This window comes from Motacilla alba, chromosome 1A, assembly GCF_015832195.1.
Source record: "Motacilla alba alba isolate MOTALB_02 chromosome 1A, Motacilla_alba_V1.0_pri, whole genome shotgun sequence".
Lineage (NCBI taxonomy): Eukaryota > Metazoa > Chordata > Aves > Passeriformes > Motacillidae > Motacilla > Motacilla alba.
In genome coordinates, this window is record NC_052031.1 from 38,918,268 (window position 1) to 38,941,120 (window position 22,853).

General features: G+C 36.6%; 1 protein-coding gene across 2 annotated transcripts in view; it reads right to left on the reverse strand.

The window, feature by feature from the left end:
* LIN7A (lin-7 homolog A, crumbs cell polarity complex component) overlaps positions 1-22,853 on the reverse strand; it is a 47,083-nt gene that overhangs the window by 17,877 nt on the left and 6,353 nt on the right. For both annotated transcript variants that reach the window (XM_038154421.1, XM_038154422.1), the window contains exon 2: positions 9,788-9,906. In XM_038154421.1, coding sequence (XP_038010349.1) covers positions 9,788-9,906 — 119 coding nt within the window. The remainder of the gene's footprint in view (positions 1-9,787; positions 9,907-22,853) is intronic.

The window sequence follows — 22,853 nt, forward strand, 5'->3', positions numbered from 1 at the left end:
AAAGCACATTTACATCTTTAAGAGCATGTTTTCTCCAGAACTATATATATATAGCCTTTTGCTAAGATACTGTACTAAACACTCTCATACACCATAGTCTAGAACAGTAGTTCCATTTAGTATTTGAAAGCAGGCTGATTTTCTCTCCTATCAATCTAGTTCACTCAAAAATATTAACGTTGTGTTAATAGCTACTTTTATCTTTGGTAGTTAATTAAAAAAATTCGGGAAGAGACTATTCTGAATGACTAAAAAGCAAGAGATTTTGGTAACTGTCTAAATAGCAGTGCTTGTGTGGGACAGACCCCCACAAAACCTCCGGTTGTGGGAGAACGTTCATGGATGCGATGTATACTCACCACAACTTCAAGTTTACAATAAACTTTGATTCTTCTTAAACAAGATTGTTTGAGCAAATGAATCACAAAAGCCCATTTTGTTATAGGACTATGACAGGTGTTTGGGTGATCCCAACAGAAGCAGAATTAGGCAATCTTACACCTAAGCTCACAGTGTATATTCTGTACATCATCCAGTCTGCCCCTGAGTGCAAGCTGATGGAAGTTTTCGTCAATGTCAACAGGACAAGATGACACATACCAGTGAGTACAGAGAGGTTAAAATGGCTGAAAAGTTCCTTTGAGAGGAAGGCACGTGATCCATTACTGCTCTTACTGGAAGCACTGACATGTCTGTACTATGTAAGTTGTTGCTTGCAGCTACTGAATTTCGACAACTGAATTTGAAAAAGCTGCTTTGTGACAACTAGTCTGTATTAATGAGCTATTTATATCAGACAGAATGTGGTCATTCAAGGTTGCTGGCATTCTGAATATTTTTACATGGTAAGCTCTCATTAGCCTTTGAGCAGTTACATGTTTGCATTGGAAAAACCACTGGTGTCTATTTTCAAAACCAAACTTTGCATCATTTTCACATTTGTTGCAGCAATCCCTTTCCATGAAGTAACACAGCATGGATGTTGCCACATGATGCCATAGGGGTGCTAACCCATTAAAAAGCACTAACCTGTAAATGAAATTCATTCTTGTTTAACAGCTTGAGGAAATGAGACAGTTTTAACTTCAGACTATGTGTAAGAAATACTATTAATGTTGGCTTTAGCATTTTCATTGAGGGTATTTTATATAAATGTTCTTTCTTTAGGGGATGGGGGCTATGAAGGAAACTAGGTCAGTTCTACCAAAGTGAAAAAACTGATCTGAATACTGATGCATTTTTAAGCTGTCCTTAGGCAGTAGATAAAAAACAGCATAGGCCTGAGACATTGCTAAAAATAAATTAAGTATAATCACTACAAAGGTATAATATTTTAATTTAGGGTGAAATACTTCATGAAGGCTCAAGTTAAAGTGAATTTTTTTCTTTTTTTTTCTTTTTTTTTTTTTTTTTTTTTTTTTTGTGGGGAAAACGGTGGTGTGCACTCTGCTCTGACAGTATCTGCGGTGGTGTCAGAAAGCTGACCCAAGTTTTGGTCCCTGAGCTCATGCCATATGATGCTGCGTCTGTCCAAGAAACAACCCAACAGGGGTTACAGGCTGGGGCCAGAATCTCTTTCCTCCCTTATGTGTGAGCAGAAGTATGTAGCAGATGTACCCAAAAATGCACACTGTCACACCCTCTGCACATATTGGGTGAGTCAATTGAAACACGCCCGGTGTTGCTGTTAGGATACACAAGACCTCTGTGTGCCCCCTCTTCCCTCCAATGTCAATTCTGTCTGGAGTTACTGCTGACACTCTGAAGTCAGTAGGAGGAATTAAAATATTTTAAGAATAAGGAAAAATAGACTTTTATTTGCAAGTAAAAACTACTTATATGAGGAAGAAGAGAAATATAATTGGATCATTTAGTTTATTTCCTATCTCTTGCACACTGTTCTATATTCTGCTCTAAGTCAATGGGAACAACGATCTGGCATCTTTAAAATAGTGTTACAGGTGTTGCAGAAACTGTATCCTTTGCAATCACTAAACCTTAGCAAAATACAGTCCTAAAAGTATCTTCTGCTGTTTCTACTGCAATATATTGGGATTAAAAGAAATACTGACATATGTGGTTAGTTAATTCCTGTGAGACCACTTGGAACTCACAGCCTCTAATTTACCACTCTCCCAGACCTCGCTGCCAGTTACTTTTGAGTTCAAAAATACACCAAGCATTAATAAACACTAATACCCTCCACTTCATCAGTAAGTCTGTATATGCTGTTGAGGCTGACATATGCAACAGCCATATTCCAAACTTGAACAGATTTGTCAAAACCTTGCCAAAATGAGCACCTGGATGAAACATGACATCATCATGCAGGCTCATCTCAAATGTTCCTATCAAGCTGAGAAGGCAGGGGGAAGGAAGGAAACTACTGATGCTTCCTGTTTTAAAGGACAACAAAAATACAGATAAAATAGAGTTTTGAAAGAGTTTTACAATTTCTATTCCTAAAACAATGGAGATTGAGTAGCATTTCTCAGGAGTCTCATCAGTGATATCAGTTAAGTGGCAGCAGAGGGATACTGCAGCTCCATCAAGGCAAAAAAAAATGGTGCAGTGGCTTCCAACAATCTTTCACTTATTAATATTACTCGATAGTTAACCTTGCTGCTGATTCCTCTCAAGAGGAAGAAGCAGGCTTGAGATGAACTGCAACAGAGGCTATTCTGTTTATTCTGAAGAGTTTTATATAATCAAATAGGATACTGCAATAATAAACTAAAATGATAATGTGAGCAAACAAAAAAGATGCTGAGATGCACCACACACGTTCCACTGGAGTCACCTTCCACAGCACATGCAGCTGCAGCTGTGTGCCAAAATGAGAACATCACCTGAGCACCACTCAGTTTTTGGTAAGTATGATACAGCCACTCAGGTAAACTGTACAAGACATCTGACTGTTTTGAGTCTTGCAGGACTCTTGAAGCACTGAAGTATTTATTTATCTGTTGTAAAAGGCACAGTTACACAAGCAGAGCGTAAGAATAATTAGATTTATAGCCACCAGCCAGCTCTAAAAAATGATCTTTAATCAAAACCAGTGGGAGAAAGCATCCATTAAAGACCCATGATACAGTCTGGTCCCAGATTCTAGAGTACTCTATCTGTGAAATCTATGTATTTAGCTCTAGGCAGATAAAAAACCAGGTGACAGCAGCAGCTGTTTTAAATCTCCTGCAGTGAAGTCATGAAAGTGGTAGAAACTTAGTAATTGCACAGAGACTAAATAATGCCTTCCCTCAGATAATGCCTGGGCAGCTTGGTAAATTCATGTAATTGCCATTAATGAAGGCCATCTGCTGAGTTACAAGGTAATCATTTCCAAAAGTTCTCATTCATGCCATCCAGGGCTTGCGAGCAACAGAGTAATGCTTCATTGTTTTTCAAAATGGGAGTAATTTCTGATTACATTCACCCTAAAAAATAGCATATATTTTAACACAGTAGCGTAATTAAAAAAAGAAAAAAGTTCTGTGTGTACTGCTAACTTACGCTTTTCTGCTGAATTACCTCAATGCCTAATCCAGCATGGTGGCAACATAAAGAGCAGACAGCTGATGTTTAGAAATTGGATGTTTTTATTATCTAATAAACATACATTACAAATCCTTCTTTCAACACATCATTATGAGTACAGTACCTGCAACCAGGAGGCAGAAGGCAAAATTCTGTAAAACATGAATGAATACATTGCTACTGTGCCATACCATCATATTTGAGTCAAGCTAAGTAATGCCCTTTCCTCTCAGTGATGGAAGTACTCATTTAGTGGAAATTTATTATTTTATGTGGCTTTTCATTGCTGGGACAGTGGAAATGAAAAAGGGATGGAAAGGTACAGTAGAAAATTCCTGCAAATACTACAGAGTCCCAGAACTCAGGTTAACTGATCTGGTTTGGCTGACATTATAATCTACTCCAATATCTAAAAAAAAAGATAAAATAACAAAACTTTACAATTAACAACCAGGAAAACAAATTCTATTGAAAAGTTACAAATAAATCAATGCATAAACCTGCAAAAATCTGAATTAAATTGGTGAATTTGCACAATTCTGTATTTGCTACAGGATGAGTCCTACTACTAAACTAACGGCGCAGTGATTCTGAATAAGCTATCAGGAACACTAGAACAAGTTATAACAAGGTATCAGATTAGCCTTAGGAGAACTCTGCTTCCCAGCCAGTCTAATGAGGCACCATGCTAATACAACCATACTGTTTTTGTGACCTGAGGTAGAACACTGAGCTGATAAATCTCTGTCACTTTACTCCTATGTGTTGTCCTATTGCCCTTTTGTTTACTAATTGCCTTATTAGTAAGTCCGGCATATCACTTCTGCTCAATCTGACCAACGCTTTGGTTTGCGTGGGCAAATGTGACAGCAGGGGGTCTTCTTTAGATGTCAGGCTTCCTACTGAGCTTTAATCACAGTTCTGTGCTATAAATTATAGCCGTAAGTCTTCTCAATACAATTTTTTTTTTTCCAAGTGTTCATCTTGTAATTTAAAAACTTCAAACGCTGGGCTTGCACTGTGGAGATGACAGACTGACCACAATTCTATTTCTCCTCCTGTAACAAATACGCAGCTTCCAGCAAAAATAAAGCATTAAGACCAGGCAGAATTTGGACTTGGGGGCTTACCTTGGTGCCAGCTGAGAGAATTTGGCCTGCTGCACCTCCATTTTCATAAAAACTCATGAAGCAGAAAACAATGACATTCTGCTTTCAGAGACTAGGTCTGGGATGTGGAGTAACAGCATTATATTGCAAACTGATCAAATAAGTTTTAAGATTATTGAAACACAGTGAAAACAGGTATTTAAATGACTCCCACATAAAATCTTAAATTAATAATTGAATAAAAGAATAAATGAAGATTTTTGCCTGAGTCCTGCTAATATCCAGATTGTTATATTCAGTACAGCCCTGTAAAAATGGAGTACACAATCACACTAGGACATCTGAAGTGAATGAACACCTAAGGGTTCCAGCCAGCCTTCTGCTCTCACACATGGCATCACAGTACAGTGATAAGCACAGTACCACCAGATTCAGTTTTCACCACCCAGCAGCCTTCTTCTGGTCCCTTAATATTTGCAAAGCCATACATCAGGGTTAATAATGGAAAGTGTGTGTGGGCAGCTTGAGCAAATGACCAGATAAAAAAATATTGCACATCAGCAGCACTGGGATTCTGGGCGTTCAGATCATGAAGGCATGGAAATGAAACTAGCAATTAAAGGAAATCATTCCAAAATACTGACTAGGCTTATGAAACTATCCTACCTAATACATAATGAAACTATGATTTTAATACTATACAACATGAGCAAGTTGTATCTCTAAAGTAACTAGGGAGCATCAGGAGCTCATGAAAAATATGGGTCAGCATTCTGCCATTGCCATTTTTATGCCTGTAAGTCAACAGGGGTCTTTAAATGTCCAGGAAGCTCTGTTTATATTTTATAGCAAGCTTAAAAAAGTTTTAAACTACTGACATAGGAAATGAACAATTTTCAAAGACAACATGCCTTTCCAATGACTAATTTCATACAAGATGGACAATATTAGAGTACTTTGTGTTGATTGCTCCTCCTTCATCAGTGACTGAATCCTACAGAATTGCTTTTCTGTGAGGATGTGATATTTGGTGGGAGTCATAACAATATAGAATAATGGTTACTTTTGTGTGTCTGGTTGCCACACCACATTTTCATCTGATTCATTTTGGCATTGATTCACCATAGGTATTTCCTAGTCAGATCTTATTTCAAACAATATCCACACAGAAAAAAATAAGCTTTAGCCTTGAAATGAAAAATTGAGTAGCAAAGGCAAGCTGGGAGAAAAACTAAATACACCTGAATATTACATATTTAACACACAGAAATGGAAATCAGGGAATCGACATGAAAGAAAACTGCTCACCAGAAGATTCAAGTGTTTATTAAACTGTACTGTTATTCTCCTTGTTTTTGACCACCAATTATCAGATGTTAGCAGTACATGAAATTCACATAGCTGCTAAGGCATGTCACATCTTCTTGCTGATGATCCATGGTGTTTTGCTTAGCTTTTTATTCTATCATCTGTACCCACAAGTCTTTAGGGTTTCTTGCAAGACCAGAAATTTACCTTATCTTACAGTTCTTGCAACTTCCGTTTGCTGACTTGTAACAATTAAAGTAACTTTTTCAATTAGGTCGTCTAGTTTTATGTTGCATATGAATGTAACTTTCAGTAGTTCAATTATGCATTCACTTTCAAAGCACTTCATTTATTCCAGTAACCCCTTGGAAATCAGATGACTATAACATAGCAACAGTGTTAAATAAACAGCAAAAACATTTAGAAGGCTAAAGGACTTAATGGTATAATGGAAAAGATTTGTGCAAGTTTTATCAGATGACAAAGCTATTGAGGCCTAATTAGTCTTCACGTAGCTAGGGAGCATTTAAAAGAAGTAATTTTAAAACAAAATTAAATTTTTTTCCAAATGGACTTTTGGTGTGATCAGACTTTGGTTAACTTGTTTTCTGGTCTAGGCGTATTCAGGTGAAAAGGAAATACTGAGGCCATTATACATTTCAATTATTTCCATTATTTTCAGAGCTAATCCATATTCCTGCCTAGTGCCAGACAGAATATTTTAGTTGGTGGCACTTATTTTTAGCTAAGTGAGAACCATTAATCACCATTTCCTAACATAGCATCCTTGAAAAATGCTGAAGTACTTCTATTTAGACTTCATTCACTCAGTTACTTAAAAAAACCCTATTTCTATGGAATATTAGTGTAGGGATTTGAAATTTGATTTACTAAATAAATTCCCATAAATACAATTAATTACACCCATTAGATAGACTCCTACACGTTAGATTGGAATGTATGCCATCTAATATCATATCTCATACTTTTAAAGGCTATTGTGTCATGAAAGTAACCTCCTTCTGTAGTTAAAGAATTCCTCCTTGTAGAATGCACAAGACACATTTAGTTAGTACAATGCATATTGCATTTCATCTTTGATCCTTTCACCTACCCTCAGCCCAACGCTGAGTTTCTCTGGGACTTATTTTAACAACCAAACTCACTGGACAGTTAAGTTTCCATAATTTGTTGGACTGGAAAATGAAAATTTTTATTTTACAAGGTTCCTCCATTATGGTGTTTATAGGACTACAAAAGTCAGCCTTAATCTCTTTTACTAGATTTTCTGATGAAAGAAAATAAGGCTAAGATCTTGAATTATAGAATGAACACAGCACACTGCAGATCTGAATATCTGCATATATATAAAAAGCAGTCTCTTTCAGAATTTGCATACTAACACAAAGCCTATCTCCTCATCCCATTTTTATTACTCCTACCTACAGCTCACACCCGGTCTGCTTCACTCCCACTTTTTTCATTATTTCCAACTGGCTGCCATGCATTCTCTTGTAATGTCAACAACTTTTCTCCTCTAGTCTGTGTAGGCAGTAATAAAGAAAATTAAAATCTAGTCACCACACTCTCACATCTTGCACTAAGGTAAGAAAAGATAAACAATGGGAGAGAGCATTCATAGAGAAATTTCTGTCTAGCCTTAGCTATCTCAAACTCAAACATACTCAGAAAAATCTGTGCTGTTCAATAAATTCCAGTGTACATGAAGGACAGACAAGAAGGGCATCCCTGATTAATGACACAGCTCAGATACCCTCCCAGTCCCTCTTGCAGTGCTTGGAAATGGCTAACAATGTAATATGACCAAAATATTCTATGCTTTTATAATATTTATATATATATTTATTCTGTTTTTTATATAGAAGCAATTATTTTCTAAGTTTTCCAGCAGCTCTTCAACTGGAAGAAAAAAAGAGAGTTACAGTCTAAATATCTGCCAAGGACTTAATGTAGCTGAAAAGAGCAGCCACATGTAGAACAACCTTAAGTACTCACAATGTACATATGTCAATCCTCCCACTCTCCCTACATGAAAAGATTTATTATTGGGCCTTATATATTTGAATTTTTTTTTTCTCTAAGAAGATCTACACATGTATCAGAGAATGGTACAAATTTTTTGAGTGTAGAAATTTTGTTCTCTGCTAGTGATATGTTAGAAAGATAGGTTATATATAAACTTAATAAGAAATACTTTTTTTTATTTATGAAGTTGGCAGAACTGTTTATTCATCATCACTCAATTCTTGTGTAACAACTAGCTCAAATCACATGCAGGTTGTCTTCACACAATACTCTGTGAAGTCCTTTTGTGCCACTGAGATGGTTTTGTCAAGATCTACTTTCAGTTCATTGAACTGAGAAAGCATTTTTCTAAGCCAAATTCCTTTGTTCTTAAATTTTGCTTCTGATAAAACTGTTTTCTTGAGACTAATATAAATTTGTTAAGATTTCACTGACGATGCTGCAAAGACTGAAAGCTGGCTTTAACAACTGGAGTACCAGGCTTGGCTATCTGAAGAAAACCCCAAACAATCCCACAACTTTTCTATGTTCTGTAGTTACTCAAAGAAGCATTTAGTTTGCTTAAATGAAATGACTAGTCAGAATATCAGCTTTTGAGGGTAAACAGTGCCATTATTTATTGTCAGGGAACACTATTTATTATTTATTGTCAGGGAACACTATTCCCTTTAAAAAGTCTTGAAAACTGCAATTTAATTAGGTGGAAGCCTCCCTCTGATTCTCACAATGAAGAATATATTCCATAAAACAAAGAGTGTATTCCATTTTGCTTATTAAACTAATGTCTGTTCATCTCTTTTTTCCTCTCAGACACTCAGCAATCCACTCAATCAATCTCCTGTTGCCTAGTTATCAGGAGCTCAGTTTTGCTACCATTGAGGGAACATGAGATTCCCCACTGATTTCAGCAATGGAGGATTAGCTCCAGGCAGCAGACAGACAAACTGAAACAGAAGTTCTTGCAGGTTTTCCACTAAAAAGATGTTGCCTCCATAATGGCATTTAGAGCTGCTTCTGTTCAGCAGGCTAAGAGTCTCCTTGGTTTAGTAGGTAAAACATCTGACACAATGTTGCATTAAACCATGTTTTCTTTCTAATAAACTTCCAAGAGAAGTGTTTGTTGTTTAACTGCTTTGAAGATACTGCTTGTATGCATGTAGGATTGTGGTGCATCTTCTCTAGGCCAACTCAAAGAAAACAATTACTATTCATCTACTGCTGGGCAGAGCTTAGGAAGGCCCTGACCACAGCTGGTAGTGGAATGATCACAGTTCTTAGCAGCATGACAAGGATTTCTGACATGAGGGGCAAAGCCCACTGGGACCCAACCACTGACTTCCAAGGCAAGATTCCTGTCAGCTCAGTTAACTTCAGCCTTGCCCCTTTCGGCTGTCACTGCATTCTGATTTTATCAGCACCTCCCTATCACACACCTGAGCTCAAAGGAGAGGCATTCAAGCTTGCACTGATCCAAAATGGCATGACCCCATATCCCAGCACAGTGCTGTACAGGCTACCATAGACCCTAAAACAATGAGAGCAGATTACTAAAGTACTAATTAATCACCCTTTCTCCTCAGCAAGGTTGATTGCCTCAGCCCTGATGTCTTGCTGATGAAACTGTTTTGTGTCTGCTTTTCAGTAACTTCTACGCTCTGTACAGTAGCAGGCAGCTACAGACACATCTCACATCCATTTTCCTTTATACAACATAGCACTGAAAGGCAAATATGCTTTTCTGTACTGAGGAGTGTTAGTCTGAGAAATAACTATAAATCTCAAATTCATACCTCTCTGATAGCTGTACAAAACTCACTCTGCAACACCTTCTTTAGAGACTGTAGCTTGTGTACTGGTACTTCTCCAGATTCCTGCAGTTTCTCCAGTAACTCAATTGCTCTTGCAACATCTGAGTAGGGAAAACAAAAGGGATATGGGTCAGTATAAACATTGTCTAACAAATGAATGGGCCCAAAAAAGGGCACACTGACTATCATTTTAAGTTTAAAATCAGCTTTACCTGCACATACTATATTAGTCTTGTGTCATACCAGACTTTGCTAGGCAACAACACTGCTGTTGAGAGATCCAAATCCCAAAGTACGGACAAACCATGCATGTACACGTACAACAGACATAGAGAGGTTCTGTCTTAGCAGGAAACAATCTTTGGAACAAAGGTGTAAGTTCAAAGTCGCTAATCTGTATTAGAACTAAAATATTTCTTACTTTCTGCACAAGAGAAAATGGCACAGCAAAAAACATAGGGTTTGCTTTCACAAAATCTGAAAAAATGAAGCTGTGTCTTTATGTAAGAATCCTCAGGATGACAATGCCCAAGAAAAAAATGTTTGATTTTTTTCTTCTTATAAATCTAAATATCAACTTATAAAGTTTTCTAGAGGCAGGTAAAGTCTGTTCTGGAAGAATGGGAAGTCTACTAGAGAAGAGTAAATGTAATGTTCGTGTCTAGCTCTCCAAAGACCTGATCTACTTCACAAAACCCCTATGACCCATAGAAATACATGGAGAAATACATGAAACAGTATTTTTGGTGGCCTGACTTCTCCTTAAGCACCTCTGTATTGTCAAGGGAAAGATCAGAGTGTCTCTGAAGAGCAATCTAGAGGGCTTAAGCCATATTGAATGGGGATTCTGGTCCAGCTGAACAGTACCAGTACCTTCACTCATATTTTTTCTCTTTAACACTAGTTCCTATTTTACACAGCTATTACCAAAATACATCAAAAAAAAAAAAAAAAAAAAGACCAAACCAACCCATAAGATGCCCAACAATGCTTTATGGCTGGGGACACAGAGGCATAAGAAATAGTGGCTGGTGTTATGGAGAGTAGCCTAGTCAAGCAAGGAACACACTGTCTTACATTTAGGAGTGAATTGAGCAAAACACATCCTGGTCAGTCTTCAGGAAGACAGAGGTTAAATGGAGAGGATTCTCTCCTCTGTCACTTCATGGATGCCTTCCAGCTTTTCCTTAGTTTGCCAGTAGAGTTGAACCTGGCAATGCTGCCATCTTGACCATGTGGCCATTTTCACATCTTCTTGTGTCTTTTGCATAGCCACCAGAGCCACTACTGGCCAGTTACACCACTCTGCTAAACACAGGTCTGTATCCCAGTGAAGAAATGAATGCATAGTATTTAATGATAAAATACTATTTGAGGCATTTTAATTCTGTGTTTTAAATGCAGAAAAAAAAAAAAACCCAAACACTTTTCCCTTCAACCACACAACTCCAGAATTACTACAATGTCTAGAAGGAACCTTATATAATTCTCCTTTCCAATGACAAAGATCGTACTGTTCGTGACTGGGAGATTATGCTAATTGAAACAGTTCTTACAATCCTTGGCTTGTAACTGAGCTAATACTGACCAGATGTCTTATGCAACAAAGACATGAGAAATCTTCTGGAAATAGAAAAAACACATGACAGTGGATGAGATGCAATAGGAAAAAAAATCATAATAATAAATTTGTCTTTATAAGAAAAACATTATTATCCACTGCATCAATTTCTCTTTTCCACTGGATAAGAGTAGATGACATCTCAAAAAAATTTACAATTTAAATAAAAGAGGCAGGCAGCTAGTCAGCATGGTAGCTGCTGCCTTAGTAGATTAACAAACACCTAAACACTTCTCAAGCTTTTTTAGAGGCCTCTGCCAAAAGGCAGTTCAAATCATGAGAGGAAGCATGGCACAAAGCACAGTGTTTCTTTCAGGAGGATGACCACTTAGTGGGCTGTAGCTTGCATGGCAGAACAGTCTTGGAGCTCATAAACTTTCAGATGAAACTAACTTGAACCTGCATTCAACAATTGCACCTGAGCTTTTGCTCCAAGCAGCGCTTCAGCTGCTACTGAGCACCCAGTCCATGTTACCAGATCACAGTGTATCAAGCAAGATAACTCTAAAACGCTTACTGAAGTAATGACCGGAAAGCTAAAAGGAGATCTGGGATAGTAAGGCCATGGAAATCAAGAAAAAATTACATTCTAGAGAGAAGAATATGAGTGATAAGAGCTAATACATCAAAGAAGATGGTTTTAAGATTTAAGTAGCAGTAAATAAATTCCTAGCAAGAACCATTTCAATAGAGTGCAAAAAATGACAAAACATTAAGTATCATGGAATCACAGAATTGTTTAGGTTGGAAACGTAATATGAAAACCTAACAAAATTTTTGATGTTTTCAGTAATAACAATGTTGTTACAATAATTTTTAAACAAAGCTATTGAACGATTTGCCTTGGAATTTTTCTTTATCTGCCACACAAGACTTGTAGCTAGTTAAGTACTGAATTCACACTCCCCAGTTATTACTACTAGTTGGTGTAAACTGATATATCAGACAGGACAAAGTAAGTGTATGATTTTTTCTGAAGAAGCTTCAACACCCTACCAAAATAGATCAGATAAAGCCTCTGTAATTCATGTTACACATGGTAGCTATTGACATAATCTAAATCAGACTGGGGTCTTACTCAGTCCAGTTCAGGTAAGTTTTGAACTGTCTTTGCCTCTCACCAGGTCTAGCTCTAAAAGATAATGCCAGAGATGGCAGATTGGTTGCTATCCTGCAGTTATTTTGTAGTGTTGTCACCACACCTGGAAGTTCTGGGAAACAGCCCACATTTCTACAATGCTGAAATAAACTATATAAAATGAGAAATTTGTAATGATTGGAAGGAAACATAAAAAGCTTTAGGTACATTAATCAATCTAAAAGAATTAAGTACAGGTCTGAACATTTCACTAGGGCATAGGTCAGACTCTAGAGTATAATTAATCACTTTTAAAGTGATGAGTATTACAATACAAACGATAAATTCATTTTCTGGTTGAACAGTTCAGCATGGGTCTTTACTATGTAGTCTCATAGGCAAAACTGGGCACTAAACTGGCATTTGCCAATACTAGATTACTTACCTTTCTGACTCAGAAGTGATTGGAGGTAAATAAAAGCAGAATATCCCCCAAGCATTCTGATTTTTTGCACCTCTAAAGTCTTCCAGCATGCTAAAATACATGAATGCTGATGCCCAAGTTCTTGCTTTTTATTATTCACCTATCCATTAACAATAAGCAGTCTTCTTTCTCTTGTCACCAATAGCTTGCTCAATTTGGCAATGACTTGTGGGGTATTGCTCACAGAGGAGAGAACAGTCTATAAATTACAGAAAGAAAATGAGGCATATTTTCAGGGCCAAAACTGTTGGTTATCAGCTGATGCTTTGCCAAGAGCAAAATATAACACTTTGCACAAAACAGATGACTTTGAGCCAGCAAAAAATGTAAAAACGTGAATGTATAAAATACGACCTCATGAAATAGGCCGTATTTCCTTCCATTAATAACTTTGAAGGGGAAACTTTAGGACAGGTTAAAAAGTGAAATTTAGCAGTCCACAAGAGCTTAAGTGATGCACAGGCTTCTTCCTGATGGTTCTCTCAAGGTGAGCTCCAGCTAAAACTGGAGTAAGTGCTTCCTCAAAGAAGTGATATGACTGGCAATGAGTAACACTTTAAAGTTATGTTAAATAAAGCATATAGCAGGGAATCTGCCCCTGCTGAAGTCAATTATAGAGTACTGTCATATGTTTGACAAATACTGACAGGATAATTTTCTTGTCTCAAACCATCTTTGCTATAAATCTAACTAGTTTTGCTTGTAAATGCCATCACCAATGATTTGTTCTTAAAAATCTTACATAGTTATGAAAAGGAAAAACGGATTAAAAGAGTGTGTGTGAACTTACATAGATATATGTTCAAAAATTATAGGAATTATGTTAAAACTAGTTAAGTTCTATTTAAATGAAATATCCTTACTTTTTATCTCTGCGTGTTTCCTTTGTCCTCTCTTGAGCAAAGATACTTATTTTTGAAAAGGATTGTTTTGCGTACTCTCACACATTTTCCAAAATATGAACTCCATTATATTAACATGCAACTGGTGCTGATGTGGTTATTGTCATTTCCCCCATTCATATCTTACAAATTGGTAGGAATTGACTGATGATGCAGGTAGAATTATTCCTGTGTGATATATACATCTTAATGATATATACATCTTAAAAGGAATATACACTTACTTCCTCCCCCTTACTAAATCCAACTCCCGGCCCACTTTTAATTTTTTGTTTTCTCATACATAAGCACAATTCCTCTCTCTCTCATTCTGCTTAACATTCAGTTCTCTTTTTCCTTCTCATCATCATGCTTGCCTACAGCCTTTCAGGAAATAATACTCTTTCAGTGTGGTGGGTCACGTTATCAGTGGAACACAGAGAAGGCAGAGGGCTGTGGGTGGATGGAATGTATTTTATCAAGTGCACTCATCAGAAGAAAAGCATGACTCTCAGAAAAAAATCTTCATTTCAAGTGTTCTTTCTGTATTTTCATTTGAATGATGTTCCACTTGCCCTGCTAGCAGGATACAAGCAGAAGATTACTACACAAACCCTTTGAGAAACCACTAGAACCTGAAAGTATCACGATACCATACTGCAATACAAGTGGAACACTGTATAGATCATGTATATATATACGCAGCTGAGTACAGTTGAAAAAAAATGGTAATCTGGCTTAATTATCTCTTTGTTCTGTTATATATGGTTTTCACTTGCTGGCTTTTGTTCACTTGCACTGTAGACTGATGGCTTTTATTTGCTAGACATTTAGAAAGCAAATGCTTTTCCTAATACAGCTTTTACAACTTGAACGCAAATTATGAATCCACAGAATGAATCCTGGCTGGTCTGAACTTGGTGCTCTTTCACATAACCACTAAAATTGAGTAGACCAGGCTTTAGCATTCTCTGAAAGTTGTCGACTCAGGTTTTACTCTGGTACATTTTGTGCAGGGTTTATATTTGTTTCAGTTTAATCAGGTTAAAAATTATTGAGAAAAATATAGAAAATTATTTTAGCATGCTGTGTCCCATTAAATACCTGAATGACTCTTGACAAAGAAGGTATGTGCATGTCTTATACTGCAAAATGATCTACCAAGATAAGTGTCTATCTAACCTTCCTTTTTTCTGCTAATCTATGAGAGAATTGGTCTGCAATCTTTAAAATAAATATACTAACCTCTGACTTAAGAGAATATCAGACACTTAAATAGTAGCTGCAATGCCATGCAATATCAGTTTGGGTCAAAGCAGTAATCATACAGAAGCACAGCATTTCTTTACTACGGTAAGTACTCTAGAATTAAGTTGTTGGGCTGCTCCCAAAGCCAAAATATGGTGACTTCTTGTACTATCAAGGTATTAGAGAACAAGTTTCTCATCTTCTTGAGGTCTTTCCATGCCTCATTTCTTTTAATTCTGGGGACTGTCAGTGCATGAGTATGCTGGTTACTAGGAAAAGTAAATGTGCTGCATAAACACCAGCCTTTGATTCCTCATTGAGGTAAAACATCACTCCAAATTGACAGCAAGGACTGTCGGTAAGTCTGTAAATATTCACTAGCTTCACCATGGCATTACAGAATAATAATCCTTGAAATCTGCAAGCTCTGTTCTGTTGTGCCTGAAGACATTTAATCAGGCTGAAGGTGAAGAATTTGCATGACATAAAAGGTCCTTATAATTGTCAGTAGTTTTTCATTCCTCCAATACTTGCATTCAGGTTCTGTTATTCCTTCAAGCTCATGAGAATATATTCCAGAATTCTTAATGTTATTCTGTCAAGTTTTTATCGTAATTCCACAGGCCTACACAGGATGCTTTATTATATTTAGCAATCTTCTGCAAACACTATCAAATGACAGCAGGTAATCAATGGTTGGGAAATCAAAATTCAGCGGTGATTAGCAAAGTTCATTCATAATTCATAGCCAACAGCCCTAGTACATTGTAACAAAGTGTTTATGTGACTTCATGGTTAAAGCACTAGCTTTGGAAAAATTTCAGTGTCTATCTCTGGAAAATGTTCTGTATTACTAGAGTTCTGCTGTCAGCCACTGGTTTATACAACACAGCAAATCTTACTCTTAGGATACCAGACTGCCCAATATGCTTCCATTCACCTCTTTGGTGCCTTGCTATCAGCACAGTGCTCTCCTAAATTCAGAGGTCCTTCCATTAACTTAATGTATTTATTTAGTCTAATCTGGAGAGTTCAGAAATGTTGAGGGAAAGAGCAGCCTTTTCTCTTATTTAAATTGATATATTTGTCTTGCCCTAAATTTCATGCTAATCAGTAAGCGTAAAGATGTACTTCACCGTGGTAAATTACACTCGATGTACAGGGAGCAGTGAGCTAAACTGTTAGAAAACAGTGATATTATTTAACACCTCATAGTATGCATCTGTAAGGTCTATTCAAATTAATAATAATAAGCAAGATTAAACAAGAATAATACTACCAGTGCTTTCACACTCTGGTTTAGATGATATGGGTAGCAGATACAGGTTTACTGCATTGTCACTTTACAGTCCTGCAGTTAAACATTACTATCAATACATAAATAAAAATAACAAAAAGCAACCGTACAGAGGTCTCATGACTCATCTTCTGCTGAGGGTTTCAGTGCTGCACTTTTGACGTAGACATAGACAGCTCAGCAACTCACCTCAACTATTGTTACAGTCAATGAGGAAGAACAGGCACTTTGAGGCTACAATTCATCTGACCTACTTTACATGAAATGAATCATACCCCAGAGTGTCTTGTCCTGTTGTTGACTATAAAGGAAGACTAGATGATTACCTCAGATGTAAATGCCTGCATTCTACATATCAGACATCTACATCAATATGATGAAACCCACTCTTACTGTACAGATATATAGAGAAAGCCTCATGGAAATTTATCTCCCTGTGGTCCAGAAGACATCATACCTCAGAAGAATTACATTTGCAAAGTGTCAGTACAACACAGGCCAATGTGGTTTTGATTTAAAGCTTTTTAAAATGCCTTAACTGATTATTTAATGTTTTTTTTTCTTCTTAATATATGAGAAAAAATCAAGAAGTCATGAGCTATAATTGAGTATATGTCTGCCTCTCTGTCTCATTTTGCCTGATGCGAATAACTGTCCTCAAAAACATTAATGGTATATCCCCATAAGTTTCTACATACATTCCCCCAATGCTTAGGGCATTGGTGCCTCACTATCATCATGTCACCATATAATCAATGTCATCATTTTCTCTGGCTACTCATCAGACGTTGTTTTGGTCTGTATGTTTGAGCTGCGCTCAGATTCCATTTGGCTCTAGCTTCTCAGGCATACCACAGGCATCCAGGCTCTCTGCTTCAGTCCATTTCTCAGACACAGAGCCTCTGATGCAACTGTTGCACAACCCAGGGCAGTATTATATACCAGGAGTTTTTCCAGCAGCTTTGGCAGCAACACCTGAGTAAGACAGGCTGGTCTGAGACATCTGAGATGTTTTGCAAAGCAACTTACAGAAAGGACACAGTTTAGTGGCAGGGAAAGCAGTGCCATCTGTGATCACAGACAGCAAACTGTCTTGAGAACCCCCCCAATCCAGCATCCTCAACACCATGAAGGCTGTTCAGTGCTATCTTCAGATACTTCAGTCACTTATGGCTGGTTTGGGCAAACACTGAAATGCTGAAATTTCCGGCAAACTGCTCCTGCATACTCTGCTTAGCTCATTCAAATACAACATTCAAAAGGTTCCCTTAAATGAAAAAATATGCTCTCTGTGTTCTCTGAACCTTACAATGTCTACAACACCTTAAGTAATCTTGCCTTGCTTCTTACTCTACTAATTTTGACTAGGGACTTCTGTTCATGTCCTCAGCTAGGGATTTTCGTAGCCTTAACCAAGCATGAAGGCCAACTGTGAGAACTGTATTTGCTTTACTTTGGTCAATCTTCATAGCATATTCACTACTGTACATAGATCAAACTAGCCCAATTTTTCCTTGAAGCCTACACATGACTTATGTAAGTCACGGGAGCATCTGTGCCAGCAATTTCAGATTTGATTGGCTTGTGCATGTGTGAGATTGAACTGTAGAGTACCTAGAACTATTAAGAGTTCAACAGTTACTTAGAGAAAGTGTCATGGTACTGTCACATTTCCAGTGCTGATTTCTAAAGGAATAATAATGAATCATAGAACAGTAAAGCAAAAATTAACAGATAATGCAGTGTCATTTCAATAAGATGAGTTTAACTGGCTTAATTCAAGGCCTGAAGAGCAATAATGCAATTAGAATTTCCAAACATGAGCATTTAAAATGAACCTTAAAGCCTAATAATTTTTATACACTGATATAATTTTTCTTCTTCCAAATTATTAGCTTTATTGCAATTTCTAAAGCAATCAGGATGAGGAGGTGCATAAATATGAGTCTGAAAATTTTCACCAGATTTTGCCATCTGTGAGAAAGATGAAATTAACAGCTACAACAACCCTTTGACAACACCCACTGCATTGTATAGAAGACATTGAACATAGCATCAGTGTAAAAACAAGATACTGAATTATCTTTAAGAGAAAAGATCAAAACATAAAGCTGAAAATACAAAGAACAGAAGAGCATTGAAAACTATGGTATTTTCTAATGCAGTACTTATAACAAAATCTTGGGACTTTTTTCCCTAAATTAGCTGCAGAGAAGAGGGAAAGGAAGGTAACAGTACTTTTTTTAAAAGGTAAAATTTCTTCCCTATGTAGTTTTGACTTAATAATGTTTCATCATACCTGCTCTTTGTGATCATAACTATGATTTACAGTTAGCCACTCACTAATGAACAGAACAGTTGAGACATGATTTTAATCCTTTCTTTTTGACTAGGTACAGTTGGCTACAAATACATTACAAAAAGACAACAGTTTTTCTTAAAGTTGATTTTGTATTCAAGTAAGTATATATTATTTATATAAGGAATATACAAGCATTTATTATTTAACACTTGTTTCTTGCAAGAAGTAGGGTATTCTGTAGTTTCCCACTTTGTGTTACTTAAATTCTCAATCCTTCTGAAAGCATTTATTTAAAAAATAGAGATCACAGATGTTTAAAGTAGTTATTTACCTACACAGGACATGGTAAATTATGTTCTGTCCGCCTTCTTGAAACTGTGAAATAACAAAAAAAAAATCCTTTGAAGGAAAGCTATAACTTGCTGAGAAGGTCAGTATGGTGAATACACCCGGCCTTAATTCATTATGTTCCTACAAGCTGAACTATGTGAAAGCAAGGAAACTGCCTGCTGCCTTCTGTAGCAATAAACATCAGGTGAAGTGATGCCTTGATAACTTCACCAGCCTCTCCTCTTGTTTTGATCACATCACTTGATCTTGAAGGATCAGTTCTGCATCAGCAGACACTGCTCACAATGCTGGCATGAAGCTCCCTTAAACACTAAACAAAAGCACTCTGGACACTTGGCTGGAACAGCAAATTTAAACACTTTAGAGGTTCTGATCCCAGATTAGAAGGAAATAAAGGGTTGATACATTAACATAACCTGAGGACTTGAACATAATATTTACTTTTGTGTTTTAAACCTCAAGTATATGGAGGAAAAAAATTCAAATCAGTGAAGGAATTGAAAATTTGACTAAGCTAGAAGCAGAAAACAGACATTATCACAATGAATAAGCTAGCCTGAACAAAGAAAAACAGAAGGAAAAAGAACACACTTTCCTCTTAGCTAAAATCCATTCTCTTGGTCCCCTGCCTAAGCAAAATCAAGTATTTATACAAACTATGTGAGCATCATGAAACAAAACTATTGGCATATGGGCAACCTTTCCCACACTGCTACTTCCAGTGTATGTTTTTAGTCTGCATCACAGAGATTTCTGTTGGCAGGGAAGAAGACAAGAAGACGGGAAAAAAAGGACCCAACAGGTGTCTCACAAAGGGAGGTAGGGTTAACCTAGGGATGCTAATTCTCTTTCACAACAGGCACTGTGTTTGAGCCAAAGCAGTAACTCTCACTTTTTCCCTGATCGTATGTCATTACTAGAGTCTCCCACTGCTTCCCCTCAGTTCTTATCTCTCCAGCTAATCTTAGCCTTAAATCTCTTCATGTGATTACCAGAAAGATGAGAAAGATGGCTGTGGGCTACTGGCAAGTGTACATAGTGGCAATACAAATTGTCACTAGAAGTCTAGAATCAGAATTTTATCTTTTATTTTTCTACCTGGTATGAGAATCTAATGAGACAACAGTGAAAATACATAATCTGTGCAAAACAATGGATACGACACAAAAACTACACACACGTTTAACACTTTATTTGTATGTTTAGGAAATGAGAAGAGAACCAGTATTCTGTCTTAAATTTTAGTGCATTTAACAATACTGCTATTTGCAGATTGAATCTCTCTGGTACTTGGTTACATCCTAGCCAATTCTCAGGAAAGGAAAAAAAACCCTGTTCTTTCTAAGTGTGTAGGTGAAAACTGATAACAGCAAGAAGAAAGTGATATAAATAAAATCCTTTGTTAATAAATCCCCGCAAAACGAGGCAGTACAGATTCACTGCTGGCAGATTTCAACAACTGATCACTGTTAGCTTTCAACTTTGAAACAAATATGATCTTCGAAGAAAGCTGTGACTGTTGAATTGCTGCAGCAATTTACGAACAAAACCTTGAAAGAGAAAACCCATGTGAAACAGAGAGCTCGCTGTCACCTTTGCAGTTCTGTTGCTTGGTGTCCTACATGTTGAATGACCCCAAGAATTGAAACAGGAGTACTAGAACTCCTCTCAGGTTGCAGCTTGATTTTCCAAGGTATCTTCCTAAGATATGAGGGGCACATGTAATTCTACAGTAGGATGCAAAAGGTGATATCTAGGAACTCCATAGCTATTACTATCACGTTACAAGACTGTCAGGCTACAGAGGAGATCAGACCGACAACCATCTATTTTTCCAATGACTGCTTCATTGATTTGAAAGCCACCATGCCCTCTCAAGTTTCTCTGGTCTGTCTCTGTATAACAAAGAACAGCTATATTATCTTTTTGCTGCTGTGCTGATTCAGTAAGTACTGTTTCACAAAAACATAGCTGCCAAGTCTATTGAGAAGTGAAGAGATGATGATATATCCATTTCTGAGGGCTAGGATTGCTGCTGATGGCCACAGTTATCCACCTAATCTGTTTCAAGTACATTCTTCCCCAATGCTTAACTGATTGTAGAGGAATTGATTCCTTAAGGTCCAGGAGATTTACTTTTTCAGAAGACATGCTTGAAATAGAAAATTAAAGAGTTAGTGGATGTGAAGGATTAGTGATTAAACATGGGCTTTTATCGAAAAGAACTAGTAAAATGTAACTTTGGTTCAGGAGAAATAAATTAAGAGCCTATTTTCAGCAAAACTCTTTCTTCTACAATTATTCCTGTTTGAACAGAAAAAAAATCAATGCTTTGATGCTTTGTGTATTCATGGATATTTCATTGTTCCATCTTTTAAAAATAAAGATCATCCTCTGATATCTTCTTGAGATATGGTATTCTAATAAAGATTTTTTTTTAAATATCTTTTTTCTAATCAAGGTTTTTTAATCTCTTTCTTCTTATAATTATTAGTAAAGTAGCAGTAGGTAACAACACACTATGAGAAGCTGCATGCATTTCCTGGTAGCTTAGCTAAGTTGCATTTGAGAAATCTGAGGTTTATTTAACCACTCCCTTTTGGACCCTGGTAAAACAAGTTCTCAAATATATACATATATCTCCCTTTTTATTTAACATCTCTAAGATCCAAGCTTGTGGTTTATACACTCAGGAAAACATTTTTATTATATGAAAATGTGTGCATATGTAAAAATTATCAATCAAATCTTCTCATCTGAATAGAGAATTAACAGTTGAAAGTTTCTCATTCAGAGGCTGACTCTTCAGCAAACGTCACAAAAGAAGATTAAACTGTCTGAGATTAACTTCGAAAATGCCTGGATTGACACAAATATACGTAATTAATATTTTTTTTGTTTTTATTTATGAATTCATAGCACATTAGTAAATACTACTTTCAAAAATGTCAAAAATGCATCATGTAAAACAAATATTTTGTTTGTCTGCCTTCCATGTGATGGAAGGTAGACTCACAAATTTAGAGTTAAGTGCTTCAAAACACTATCTGACTTAGCTTGGTCTCCTCTTAAATCCTTCCTTCTCATTATTTGCACCTCTAACGAGTAACCAGAATTAGTAATGTTACTTAATTCATATTTCAAATTCTATTGCATTACCTTCAGAAACAGTATTTTGTATCCAAATAACACAGGTCAGACAAAAACTTGTACTTATATATTTTGCATCTGCATGAGGGTCATCTATGTTAAGGAGAAATGGGGATGTACGTGTCCTGAAACAGCAAACTCAAAGGACAAATAATCCTCTGCAAAAAGCTGATGACTTCACTTGTTAAATTTTTAAAAAGCTTTCTTTCTGGTAACATCATCAAACAAGTCCAACTCAAAAAATAGGATGGAATTAAGAAAATTGTTTATTTACAATTACATCAAAAGATTAATACATTTTTCTGAAGTTACAAAAATGTCTCTCAGACATCAGTGTGAAACTGAAATATGTATGACCTAGCACAGGGATGTTATCTAGAAAATAAATTCTCTTTTTCAACATTATGTGTAGATAGAGAGTATACATTTACAACACAGAAAATAGTATCCCTCATGCCTTCTAATCACTAACACTCTTGCAGCCTGTTGCAAATGGTGAATCCTTTGACTGTGCAGGTTCTTGTCATAGCAGGCGCTCTTAGAGGGGTCAATAGCAGGATACATGCGAGTCCACAGTACCATTTTTCCCTATGGAGGATAAATTCAGATGGACTAAAATGATTCATTCACTGCTAC